General features: G+C 37.9%; 2 protein-coding genes across 2 annotated transcripts in view; both read right to left on the minus strand.

Moving 5' to 3' along the window:
• Positions 1-420: 420 nt before the first annotated feature.
• LOC100178401 (epsin-1) lies at positions 421-4,196 on the minus strand. Its single transcript, XM_002124419.2, has 2 exons — positions 3,942-4,196; positions 421-3,072 (listed from the first exon to the last, which is right to left on the minus strand). The coding sequence occupies exons 1-2, from the start codon at positions 4,161-4,163 to the stop codon at positions 1,822-1,824; spliced, it is 1,473 nt and encodes a 490-aa protein (XP_002124455.1). The 5' UTR covers positions 4,164-4,196; the 3' UTR covers positions 421-1,821.
• A 3,132-nt stretch (positions 4,197-7,328) lies between these two features.
• The window catches only part of LOC100179221 (myosin-11), an 8,848-nt gene continuing 2,126 nt past the window's right edge, over positions 7,329-14,050 (minus strand). Inside the window, exons 4-14 of the mRNA XM_026840261.1 lie at positions 13,614-14,045; positions 13,322-13,469; positions 12,687-13,070; positions 11,955-12,239; positions 11,402-11,617; positions 10,778-11,011; positions 10,250-10,452; positions 9,787-9,891; positions 9,138-9,262; positions 8,554-8,681; positions 7,329-7,451 (exon numbers count right to left, since the gene is read on the minus strand). Of these exons, the coding sequence (XP_026696062.1) occupies positions 9,819-9,891; positions 10,250-10,452; positions 10,778-11,011; positions 11,402-11,617; positions 11,955-12,239; positions 12,687-13,070; positions 13,322-13,469; positions 13,614-14,045 (1,975 nt within the window). The 3' untranslated portion in view covers positions 7,329-7,451; positions 8,554-8,681; positions 9,138-9,262; positions 9,787-9,818. The remainder of the gene's footprint in view (positions 7,452-8,553; positions 8,682-9,137; positions 9,263-9,786; positions 9,892-10,249; positions 10,453-10,777; positions 11,012-11,401; positions 11,618-11,954; positions 12,240-12,686; positions 13,071-13,321; positions 13,470-13,613; positions 14,046-14,050) is intronic.

Here is a 14,050-nt window from a genome sequence, read left to right on the forward strand (position 1 = left end):
GGTATCTTGAGGTTGGGCGCTATCGGCTTCTTCAACGTTGTTTGATTCGTTTGTTTTATTCGAGCAAATAAGCTGCCGAAGCCTAGTTACCAACCACACAGGACTTCTGTGTACTTTGTTTTGTTACGTCATGAGGTGACGTCATACGACTTCCGGCGTCGTTTGAATCGGTGTAATTGCTTCCGGTGGCGCTGAAACAACGGCGATGGATTAAACGAAAGAACGCTTGTCGTTGTCAAGAAACATCGCTTTTATCAAACAAAGGATTTATTCGAGATCTTCGTGCTCTTGTTTATGACGTAATAATGAAATTCGCAAATTTATCATTTACTGGAAATCACGCCATATGACGTCATAATGCATATTCTTCCAGTCGATTATTCATGTTGACGACCGTCTGCTACGTCACAATACATCATGTTTCTAGTTTTGTTTGATTGTATTCTTGCTCTAATTACATACACCCGACACACAAATGCGCAGTATGGTAGAATAAGAATAATATTGGAAAAATTCCATGTTCGCTACACTAACGATAACTACATCATGAAAATCCTTTACAAAATGAGAGGTTTTGTACAAGAGAGGAGAAATATGAACAACAGTATGTCAATGTACTTTTAAATACGGTTACGAACCAATAGTAATATACATGGCAAAGATACATTGGGGGAATATGTAGAATAAAACCTACAAGATATTGAAGTGATTTTTACATGGTGCAAATATGAAGATTTGATTTTGGAAGTTTAAACATCTGGATTGCTACTTGAGTGTATGACCCTTAACTGAACCACAATGTTATGTGCCTGTCAACAACTGATGTATCTAACTGGTTATTAGATACAGAATATCCAAAGTTACCAAGGGACAACCACTTAATATAAATTGATCTGAATTTTAGTAATTTGCCGATTTTGTGATTGATTTGAGAGAAATTTAAAGGGGGAAGGGGAACCCCAGCCCCAAGCCCTTCCACTATGTCCGCATTTAAAGGACAGGTTGGAAAAAATGAACACATATTTGTGATTTAAACATAATTATAAACATGGTCGTTGCTATTTCAGTATTTTTGCCACTAATTTTTGTTGCTTAAGCAAGGCACTATTTAGAACAATGCAGGTAACTGATTCACAATGATATAATAAGCAGCATATGCGATGTAATCATTAAATATATACAAACTATAATACCATATAAAGGGAATTCAAAACACAAAGGCAGTCAATTCAAAAACCCGCATTTTGCTTTAGGTTGATTTTACATGAAGTCTCATGCATTTAAAGGTACTTGATTAAGTTACATTCAAAATTTACAAAGTTTTCTAAGAGAATTGCAGTTACAGCTCTAAGTGCTGGAATGTTTGGCGGGACAAGCCAATAAAGTGAAACTATAACAAACATGAACCCAAACTGGAGGCAGGGATAGTTAGACACACTACACTGTAAAATTTATTAACTTATTGGTTCTAATGTTTACTGATTAATGCAGTGAAGAAAATTTCAGGGTAGGCCTGCCCACCCTGCCACCCCAGGTTTGGCGCCTAAGCTAACAAAACATCCGCACAGGAAAATAAATAACGATTATAAACAAAGTTTTAAGCAAATGAAATCACTTTGCAAGTTTCAAGAACAAAGATGAACAAATATTTTGGTACAGACTACATATTACCCAATTGAACATGCAAGCCAAATTAACAATGTTTTAAATGTGAAGCTGAAATAAGAATTGTTTATATTCTGGTTGATCAAAATATTGTAAATGTACCATAGCCTGCCGGCCTGCCCACCATTATCCTAGAAGCAACAAACCTTAGAAACCTCAGAAAAGAGATTGATTTGGTTGCTGTTGGTAGTTTGCCATGGCTGCTTGTTGCATATATGGGTTTGGTGTTGGCATCATTCCTGGAACACCATATGTTGACTGTTGTGTTGCGGGGGCCATGGGGTATCCTGTTGCTGGGAGGCTGAATGGGGTTGGGTTGATGGCTTTGGGGGCAGGGGCGGCTCCTACACCGAACTCTGAACCTTTTTCTACTTTCAATTGGTTCAAACTTAATGAAGGCCCTTTCTGGTTGAATGGGTTACGAGCCGCACCAAAAGATCCGGAGGTCGGTGTGGACATCATATATGGGTTGGTGGTTGGCGACTTGGTAACCAGGTTATCCATGTTGATTAGGGAAGCCTTGGTGCCGAGGAAGTTACCTGCCGCTGCCGTGTCACCATTAACTTGGTTGTCATTGACATCTGTGGTCTGTGGCTTCATGCCAGGGGCTTGTGGTGTCATGATGCCAATCGTCAGCAAGTCAGAAGCCGTGAGGGGTTTGGCTGACGGCTCTTGTACGTTGAGAGTCGAGAAATCTTCAAGGGGGTTGGACTGTGGGGGGTCGAACGATGAAGTTGGGGGTTGAAAAGCATTGCTGGTGGTTGTTGGTGGGTTAGGGGTGGAATCCCAGGGATTTGGTGCAGTTTGGGGGGCAGAGGAACCCCATGGGTCCAACTCAGGTTTGGAGGCGGGGGCTGGTGCTGGGGTTGATATATTTGCCCACGGGTCCGGCTGTGTGGGTGGGGGTGGCTTGGAGTCCCATGGGTTGGCTTGGGGTGTTGTAAGTGGGGCTGATGAACCCCAGGGGTCAACTGGGGGTTGAGAGGGTTGGGTAACTTGAGGGGCGGGTGCAGTGACCCCCCATGGCATGCTCTGTCGAACGGGGCTTTTCTGTGGAGGAGGTAATATCCCAGTGCTTGTACCTCCCCATGTGTTTGCAGCTGGAGCAGTAGGTTGTGGTGGTGCGTCGAATAAACTGCTGTTTCCATTCACTGAGGGGGCTTCCCATGCGTTAGATTCAAACCCTTTCGAAGCTGGAGCTCCAAATAAACCAACATTACTCTGTGGTTGTGGTGGTTGTCCCCAAGGGTCAGCAGTTCCATTAACTGCAGGCTTGGACTGCATCTTTGCAACTGTTGCATCCGCCACTTGCGCACTTTCCTTTAAAGCGAGCTCGAGACGTATTTTGTCGCTCTGTTCCTCTCTGTTTTGTTCCGATGCTTCTTCTTTACTCATGGCTAACGCCACCTAACAAAGTTATGACAACAACAACTTATTTTACGCATTTATATTATATAGCCCATGGACCAAGGCACACTTGTGATTTGGGCAAGATTTGGCTTTTGTAATTTAGAAAAAAAGGTTTTTAAATAAAACAAATAAAATTTTGCCAAATATTGAATTTGAATAAATTCTTTGGTGTGTTTACAATATGACGCTTAACAGCGTAAATTAGAAATAATTGATAGAAAAGCTATGACAACACCAACTTATTTTGTGCATTTAAATTACTTGAACACTTGTGATTTTAGCAAGAGTTGGCCATGCCATCTACCATTTTGTGCAGTTTAGGAAAATACTTTTTACAGTATATTTTGTCAAATAAAATTTAACAAAATATTGAACTTAAACAAATCTCCTGTGTTTACTAATATCAGTCATTTAGAAACCATAATCATTTGCATTCAACTTTGCTATAAAAATGATAAACAGAACATGAACCCAATAAAATAACAAGTAGCCATTGATTAACTGTGATAATTTACGTGAAACCGGCCCCTGATCTAGTGCTCATGAAGTTGGACGATTCTTGTAACAAATAACAGTCATGATCAAGTAATACAAAATACACAACGGACAAAAGTTCAGAGTCCAATGAATTATGTTCAATGCGAAATATGTTTGGCCTAAAAATGTTATTATCAGTCTTTTATTTAAATAGAAGCTCTTTTATGTTAAACTACTCGTTAGATATTATTCTGATTTTTACACATTTTGTAGCACTTTATTCTGACTGTTGTTTGGTTACATGAATCGTCCAACTTCATAAGCATTCGAATCAAGGGCAGATTCACACAAATAACAATAAAAATCACAAGTATATATTTTGAACACACCTGCAACTGTAGATCCTCTTCCCCTGTATTAGAAGGAACAGCTTCTGCCATGTCTGGGGATAAGTTACTGCTACTGAATTGCTCCATTGATGGGTAGTTCTTGCCATACTGGTTTTGTTTTGTCTTCTTTTTATCTTTATGTTGGTCCGATCTCTTCTTGCGGAATTTGTATTCCATGTATCGAAGTTCTCGTCCGATTCCATCGCGAAGTTTTTCAGCCATTTTTTTGGTGAATTAGAAACTTACTCTACTGACCTGTCAGTAGACATATATTGCTAAATTTAAAATAAACAGTATATATATAAAATATCTAAATTAGGGCAGAGTTAGGATTCTGTGTGTAAAAACTAAAGCCGCTGAACCTGGGGTCGCAGCAGGTATGCAAACCCTAAACCTTGTTTGCACTGTAAACATTCCAACCAATGCAAAAAAACGTTTCAAATATGTTTAGCTATTTATGCATTCCCTCTAATTAACAATACATGCGACTTATTATCCGAATATCACTCTCTTTTTTCACAAGTGTGCTAATTTTTTTATTATTATTATCTAGGGACTTTTAAAAAACGTCGTTTTTGTGACATATAAAACGTGTATTGGTATAGTATTTCAATATTTTATAAAGTTGTTTACTAACAGTTAGTTTTACAGTTTACACACATAAAACTTAACCCCCTAGCCCCTAACTTCTAACCCCCCCCCCAATGCTAATTACACCAAAAAAATTTAAAAAAGTAAAACGTATTGCACTATGCGGGACTCCAATCCAGTAGGAACGAAACAAAGAGATTAATGACGGCACGCTAACCGTTACACCACAGAGCCATGGATAGTAAACAAAACGAAAGAGCGTATACAACCTACCTAATTTGGGAAAGATGTCTTTACTAGTGTTTTATATATTTATAAAGGTATTTTCAGTATTTAAGTAATTTGTTTTACACTTATTACCAATTTAAAGTGTTTTTTCAAAATTTAAAACTTAATAAGAGCGCCCACTTGTGAAAAGAAGAGAGTGATATTCGGTTAATAAGTCGCAACCATTAATAATGATTTTGACCAATGTCAGGAAATATTTTGTGTTGGGGCCTGGACACGTAGTATGGCCAACCAAATAGTTACGTTTTTTAATAAACATTGATGAATTAGAGGTAAAAAACAATTATTTCTTCAATATTTATCACCAAGGAGCTGTTTACGTTTTCTCAGAAGTTTTATAGGTCATTTTTTTTATCTAAATATTTTCGAATATTGACATTAGTGTTGAAAGACATAAATATTTTTTACCTCAAATGTGTTGTTATGTGTTTTTTTAACATAAATTAACACAATCTTGAATCTTTAAATGTTGTAGTTTATAAACGTTAAAAACATTAGTCTTAAATATGTCCCATTCATTCACAACCAATTTACTAATAAAGCTAAACTATTAACTCTGTTGCAATAGTAATTAAACACGTTGTCGCACATTAGATAAAATAACTTAAAAATAAACGTTATACATAAGATAACCTTGCTAATGTATTTTGCTTTATAATCTTCTGTGTGATATCTAATTACACGCAATGTTGATATAACTTGAATCGAACTCTGACCTTGACTTGTTGGTTCTTTAAATCAACTGCCTTTGTATTAACATAGTATACTCTATGGTATTATTGTATATTATAGTAATATGACTTTAGTTTCTAGAATCTTTGCTTATTATTTGTAACCCATAAACAGGAAATGACGATCTAACCGGGGACGCCGGACAAAAGCTGTCTTGTGACGTAACACAGCGGTCGACTCCGTCGTTTCGCGACAACACTCATGTGTAATGAAGCGGAACGACCTTAAATTGTCAACGTCACAATAATGTGATTTTAAAACCTTCAGGAATTTTTATCGATTTTCTATTTATAGAATTAAAGCTGTTTTAATAACCCGTATTTTTTTACTAAAACGGCGGCCAATGTTCCTGAAAAGAAATATTTATTAAAATGAAGAACTATGGTGTATATCTCTTTGCAAATACAAAATTCCTGTAGTTTTTATACCAAAAACAAATTGTGTATGGCCATAAAACACATTGAACAATTCCTTTAAACATGGCAGTTGTCTGAACGTACACACCTATTTCCGAATACAAAATGAAAAACACTAAAATTACAATAGAAAAAAAATTATAAAAAAGTAAGCAAAAAATGAGATTTGTAATGAAACCAAAGTATACGTCAACTAAATTAATGATAAGTTGTGAAAAAGAACAAATATTCAACTAATGGGGTGTGTAGCTGCAGTGACATGGAAACTAAAGAAATGGCAGTAAAAAAGTTGTTATTGTGTTTTACAATTATCGACCGAATGTTGCGATAAATGAACTTCATCGGCGGAGTTTAACGACAACGCTCTCGCTGTTTGTCGACCACTAGGAGGGAGTAGAGAGCTGGGAGATTGTTTCGGACTGTTTGTTATGTTTTGTAACAATGTTGGAGCTTCGAGAAGTGAACTTGAAGGGGATTTCCCAAGCTAGAGACAATATTGTTGGTTAGAAAATAGAAATATTGTAAATTTATTGGGGAAATTGTAAAACTGTACCTTTTTCTCCTTTTTTATCAACTTTGATCCAAGATGCAGTTTCTGATAAAATAAAATGGGTGAAAAAATGTAACTTTGTTGACATTTATCCTCGCATAGCGTGGCAGCGACAGTCGTTATAACACGGGGGTTCTGTTTCATACACCTCGTGCCTGCTTACGAGTTACCACGTATGTAACTTTGTGATTGTTTTATTTTAACTTTGTTAAAAATTGTAAAGTATAGAATAAAAAAACAGACTTTGAAATGTTTAAGATTTAATACAGACTTGAGGATCTTACATCTTTACTTACATTTCTTTATATTCTAAATGTTCCTATTATGGGGACTGTCTTAGGATCTGGGATGTAGACCACAGTTGGCTTAAATACCCTACATAATACACAACAGTAATATCACACATAACCTACCTGTGGTTTAGATGGCGACTTCTCCTTCTTTATTCTCGTTTCTAAAAACAAACAATTCAAGTCAAAAGAAATCAATTTAATAAGAAAGTATTTAACGAGTAAGGATTTGAAGTTTGGGATTTGTTTAAGTGATTTTAAATTCATATATAAGCCATTGTTCAACACCTTTTCCCACATCCATGTCAAGTTAATATTAAAAATACAATGCCAGAAATCTAAAACCCTTTATGTCTAAACAACATTGTATATACATTCTATTCTATATGGGTGAGGTTCTATAGCGGGGTAAGCCATGGGACCTGGGATTTAGACCAGAGTTGGCTGATAGTTTGCTACAAAACTCCTGATTTGTAAATACATAAGATTCCTACTCCCTTATACAAATGAGAATACACACCTTGTGCATGAGATGGCTGCTTCTTACTTGCCAATGCTTCAGCAACGAGAACTTTGGTTTTGGTCAAGTTTTGTCGTCGCATAACATGGGGGCTGGAGAAGCCTTGTGGTATGTCGGCAAAACCTAAAGTTATCCATGTGTTATTATTCTGCTTTAATGTGTATTTAGTTTATTTAATTCAACTTATTTATCCTTGCATAGCGGGGCAACGATAGTCAGTGTACATGCCAGCTTACGAGTTACCACGTATGTAACTTATTTATCTACGCATGGCTGGGCAATGACAGTTGTTATACCACGGGTGTTCTGTTTCATAAACCTCGTGCCAGCTTACAAGTTACCACGTATGTAACTTATTTATCTACGCATGGCAGGGTAACAACAATAGTCGTTATAACACGGCCCACGGGTGTTCTGTTTCGTACACCTCGTGCACGCTTGTAAGTTACCACGTATGTAACTTTGTGTGAGATTGTTTTCTGTATGACTGACAATATAGACAACCCAGTAATGTCATAGATTGGATCAAACCATGGATTGGTTGATAATTTGTGTCTAGACAACAGACATACTGGTGCCTCTGTTTCATTGGTCCATGAAATTATAATCCATTTAGTTTTGCTTGATTGCATATTCATAACATCAATGTTTTATGCCTAAGCGGGCATTTGAAATTATATGATCAACAACATCAGTATGCAGTAGCTGGGTTGGATTACGTAACAAAACAAATCTAAACTAATCCACAATAATAAGAAGGTTGTAAAACACAAAGTATCTAAAGCAGTTTACTACAATACACACACACTGGTCTGTGAAACTTTTACAATTGCATAAAACACATGTCGTGTAAAACTGTTATAGCTCAATTGCAGCATATACTATTACTATGACAGTTTTACACAACACACGCCGAAACATTTTTATAAACGTTGTTAATTAGTAAAATATTCACAGACTACAGTGTGTATTGTAGATTGTAGTAAACTACTATAGTAGCGTGTCATTAGTACATTTACAGCCAGTGGCGCAGCCAGGGGGTTTCGGGGGTCGTGACGCCCTCTTTTTAAACCCCCCCCCAAAAAAAAAAAAAAAATTTTTTTTGAAAAATATTATGATTAAACCCCCTCCTTATTTTTTTCTGGCTGCGCCACTGTTTAAAGCCATATACACATTTGTAATAAGCTATAACACATTACACGCATACATGTTACATATATGTCACCTTTCTTAACCAAATGAGGCAAGCCTTCAAGTTGATAAACAGGTGAAGCTGACCCTGATGTTCCTTCCGATACACAGGGTGCGAGGGTGGATTCGCTGTCGTTATGAACCAACATTCGAAGGGATTTGCTGTGGGGGGGATGAAATTAAACTTTGTTTTTTATCTTTAACTGAATCTAAACTCTAATTTATGGTCTCAAATTAATGTGGTCGGGCAGGGATAGGCTGCGGCTACTTATAGGGGGTGTCTAAGTTGAATAATGATTGATCGTATGTAACTTATTTATCCTTGCATGGAGGGGCAACAACAGTCGTTATAACTGTTTCATACACCCCGTGCCCGCTTACAAGTTACCACGAACGTAACTTTGACACGGGTTATGTATTTCAGACTAATTTTTTTTGTGTATGGCTGATGATTAAAACCACCCATAATGATTCACTTGTTGGAACAATTGTCGTTAAGTGTCTTGTCCATACAAACAAACAATGGTGGTGTCAAGCCTTGAACCCGTAACCTCTTAACTATAGGTAGCCACACCAACCAACACCAAGTATATACAACAAACCCAAGCACCATCTTACCCCCCACTTTTACGAGGTGATTTCCTCCTCACAACTTTGCTGTGCCCTGATTGGCTGGATTCTGAGTCATGTGACTTATCGGTTGAGTGCACAGGAGGTTTGAAGGAATGTTGGAATCGAATCAACTGTGGGAGGAATGGTTGGTTACTTGTATGTTATATAGGTGAGGTCATGCTGTGTGGCATGCTATGGGACGGGTTATTTAGGCCATGGTTGGCCCATTAACCCGACACCCATGCTGCCACAACAAGTAATGGGCCAACTCTGGTATAAACACCAAGTCCCATGGTATGCCAGGTTTCTTTACATTGTTTAGAATTTTAAAATCACTCAGAACTCAATTTGTATCTGTGGTACTTTCATGCTTTAGCGGGAGTAAATTTCTGCACAACACAACAGTTTGGATGAAAAATCAGCACCTACATTGACTCTGAATGAACCAACATTGTTCAGGTAAACATAACTGTGATGTCGAGAACATACTGCATTGGCTGGAAATGTTAAAAACAGACGTTTCCAAATACCATTTCTTTGTTGTCACTTTCAGTTCACCTCCAAATACATAGTCTTATTTTATGCCACAATTTTTGCTTTCAACTCTATTATAATGAATACACACCAAGTAAAATACTTAAATAGATATTGTCACCTCTTTCTCTTTACGACGAGCTGTTAACGTCATCAGTTTAAGTTTTCCGTTATTTTTTCAACTTCTTTTTCCAACTTTAGCTTTTCCTCCGTTAGTTGCTTTACTCTGGTGACATAAAGACTTTATTGTTATAATTCAACAGGGTGATGGGCCTACTCTGGCCTAAACTTAAGATATATGTTTTTGTAACCCGAAAATGCATATGAACACATATTGTGGTCAATAGAACACCCTTGTTATGGGTTGACAGTGGGCATAAGGCACAACTAACTCCCAGTGCCATGGCTCCCTGATTAGACACTATCATAAGCAAAGAATGCAGGATTTTATGCCAGCCACTTAAACCGATATATGTGTTTAAAACAGTTTAAAGACATTGCTCAACCAATGGCTTGTGCAAATTGTAAGTCATACAGATAAACCACCCACAAAGTGATCACTTTAGCTTGCCCCGATTACTCACACATTATCATTACAACGTGACTGCAAACCCTCAACTTGCTTCTTCAATTCCTCGTTCCGCGTAACTTCACGGTTGAGTTCCTCCCTTGCGTGCATGAGCGATTCCAACGCAGACTCGAGCTTCGAGTCCGATAAAACTTCGTTGATTTTTAAATTCTCGATTTCCTCGGTTAGTTTGACGTTATTTGCTTCCAAAACCTCAACCTGATGGAAGGGATTTACATTATACAGCGATTGAGAAAACTTTTAGCGGGGAGTAAGAGTGAGATTTACTAAGAATAACTTCTATTAATCAACTGCTGATGCTTTGAACCCTAACCAACCCAAACAGATTGTCCACCACCCCAACCCCACCCATGTTATAAGTCTAACTTGGGTGGGAGCGGAGGGGTAGGCGGGTCTACCCACATTTTATTGTCACAGTAATTTTTTCTGTAATTTTAAAAAATCAACGCACATTGCTAATAACCCTTGCTTTCCCTGTGTTTTAAACCCTTTGTTTTTAAACACATATTATCCCACAGCCCACCTCCTTCCGCATAAGATTAAAATCCACGACGGCTTTCTTGGATGCTTCGTCCAACTCAATGTCGCGCTTCAATGACCTCGCTTCCAACTCACTGAACCGTGACTCGAAGTTTTGTTCGCGTTGTTCCGCTTGAATGAGTTTCTCTGTGACATCACAAACCTTCCTTGTAAGGCCAGCATTGGTGGTTTGAAGATCCAACATCGTAACAATGTTTGTTTGTTCATTGTCTTCAATCTAAAACAACACCATTAACACACGTATCTACATACGCGCCATGTTATTAAGTTCTCAGTGAACCTGGAGTGTTATTGCTCAAATACAGTTAAGTACCATAAGTGGGCAGTAGTCACAACATGGTAATAAGGTCTATTTGTTTATTGTCCACCATCTAATACACTGGACTTTATATACTTGTGAACTGTTTTATTTTTCATTGGTGTAGGTGTTATAGATAACAAGTGAAATTAAATTAGTTAAGATAAAAAAAGCAAGAAGTTATTATTTGATTAGAACATATGCCGTCGCTGCCACCATGTTTGTAATTTGGGATGCCAGCTGTTCCCTTACTTCCACACCAGGCACCTATAACACTACACCTTTGTTATTAAACCAGTTTATACAAACCTTTAGTTTTTGATCATCCAACACCAACTGCAATTCATGAAGATTATGTGAAGATTCCAACAGATTGTTCGTCAACCTCTCAACTTGAAGGATCAAACCGTCTTTATCTTCCCCCATCCTCTGTAATGATGATCCCGCATCTTCAAGATCAACTCTCAACTGTGCAACATCCAGTTGGAGACGAGAGTGATCATCTTTTAATTTATCATTAGCATCCTGGAATAAATAAAAACTTTATTTTTGACATCTGGGTCACAATAAGATTGACTTCAAATTGTTGGAAACTTAATATTTGCTGCTAGATTATAAGTGAATTTAGAGGGTTAAACGTGCTTCTTCTTAAAGATAATTTAAAATATATTTTTTGTTGTTACACCACAGGTACCAAGCTGTTTGCAGGGGACACTTGTTTCTTTGTTTAAAAAGTTGGACAATAAATGATGTTTTCTGTTTTTGCAGTGGTAAAAATACAGAAAAAAAGTAAATGTTGATGTCAAGCCACATCATCTTGTTCTCAAATAGTCAAATAATCAACACAACAATTCCTACAAACCTCCAACTTTTGCTTCTCCCTCTCCAAGATCACAACTTCATCTTCCAATAACCGGATCCGATCCTCGCTCATCATCATCGCATCCTTTGCTCCCTGCTCCTCTTTCTTCATTCCATCAACCTCCAACTGGAGAACTCCCACCTCCCTCCTTAGATCTTCATTCTCATCTTCCATGGAGCTGATTCTCCTCTTAGAGATGGAGGATTCTCGCTGGATGGCTTCGTTTAACTTCCGAAGCTCCGTGGACATTTGTGAGTTGCTCGTTTCAGCTTCGCTCACAACATTCTGGTAAATAACCCACCATTATATAAGATTGTGTTACTTCTGTTAGCAGATAACATAAGCTTTTTGCCTCCTCTGGTATATATATAAAACTTGAGGCTTTAAATCCAATCATAATCAAAGAAGGTTGCATAACGAACATCAGGGGTAGCCAAATGTTTACCAATTTTACACAAAGTATTCCATACATTATACTATTATGCGAATATATTACTAACTATTAAGGAGTCTGGTGCCGTGGTTTAGATGCTTTCATCGAAAAAATATGCCGTGTCACGGCACCGGTCACACAAAGGACCTAAATGGGCTTTCCGGGTGTTGGGGTAATGGACCAAATCTGGCCTAAATCCAAGGTCCTTGATAAGGACCTCACCCATAAAGAATAAAATAAAAAACTTGAGCACGTAAACATTTTCCCAACATAAATACCATAATATAAACCCCACATACCTCCAGCAGATGAAGTTTCTCCCTCATCCCCTTTACTTCACCTTCCCTCTCCTCTACAACCTCCTTCAACCTTCCAACATCCACCATCAGATCATCATTCTCCCCACCTACCCTCAACAACTCAACCTCCATACACTCGTACTCAGATACGAGGTTTTTATGGCGGTTTTCAATCTCCGAGAACTGTCCCTTAAATCCCTCTAACTCCTCAATGTTCGCCACAGCCACTGAAAGCCTCGCTCGTAATTCTTCCGCCTCGCGTTTCTCACACACAATATATTCGTCTTTAACCCTCATATCATCAGAGGAAGCTTCAAGCTTTTGTTCCAAGGATTTATTTCGTTCCTCAAGGGTTGCTACCTCTGTTTTGAAGTCGCTCCTAACCTGTGGTATAAAGATATAATAATTCAGCTTTGTTAATATGGATTACTTGAATCCAGAAGGTGTACTGGGTTGTAGCAATTGCTGTTAAGTGTCTTACACAAGGACAAATATGCCCACCAAACAATGGTAGCAGCATCGAGCTTTGAACCCCTATCCTATAGACTAGAGGTAACACTAACCACTGCGCTGTAGGAATATTTATTCACACTTTCAACAGAATATACCATCTACAGAATAAAACATTGGTCCACCTTTGTTAATTGATCATCCAGTTGTTTATATTCCCCCACATGAACATCACGTGCTGCTTCCAACTCCGCTACCATCGCAGACAAAGTTGACGCTTGTAATTCAGTTGATTCAAGTTGTTTCATCAGGTTTGCGACTTCATTATGTTTACTGTGACAAATTTTCAATATTAGTAAAATAAACATTGTAATTTGTAATACAGCTGCAAAAGTAACTAGAGCAACAGACTTATTAGTGGTTTACGTTTAGCTTATACTGTGCAAGTGTAACATACGATAATTTACTTATACATACCCTTCCAGCTCTTCTTTCATCGTTGCACCCTCCCTCTTTAACCGATCCACTTCACTTTCCAGCTGTTCCACCACTATTGCATCCTCCCTCTTCAACCGATCCACTTCACTTTCCAGCTGTTCCACCACTGTTGCACCCTCCCTCTTCAACCGATCCACTTCACTTTCCAACACTCCCACTTTACCCACCAACCCAAGGTTATCTTCTTTCAACCCACAAACCATCGAGTCATGATGACTTTGTGCTTCCGTGATATTTTTAAGCAACATAGAAACCTCATTTTCAAGTTTAAAATTCTCCCCCGATATTTCATCGTTTTCTGTTACTTTTGAATCGAAATCTATTCTGATTTCGAGCAACTTTTCCTCTAAAACAGATTTTTCTTCAATCGCATTTCCAGCATCTTGACTTTGTCCCTTCAAAGCTTCATAATCCAC

The sequence above is a fragment of the Ciona intestinalis genome, unplaced genomic scaffold (assembly GCF_000224145.3).
Source record: "Ciona intestinalis unplaced genomic scaffold, KH HT001166.1, whole genome shotgun sequence".
Lineage (NCBI taxonomy): Eukaryota > Metazoa > Chordata > Ascidiacea > Phlebobranchia > Cionidae > Ciona > Ciona intestinalis.

What these genes read in the sequence shown, in the direction of transcription:
- LOC100178401 (XM_002124419.2), bottom strand. Translation starts at nt 4,163, where the DNA reads ATGGCTGAAAAACTTCGCGATGGAATCGGACGAGAACTTCGATACATG. An exon ending in AAGAGGATCTACAGTTGCAG is followed by an intron (nt 3,073 to 3,941) that starts GTGTGTTCAAAA and finishes TAACTTTGTTAG; the next exon opens with GTGGCGTTAGCCATGAGTAA.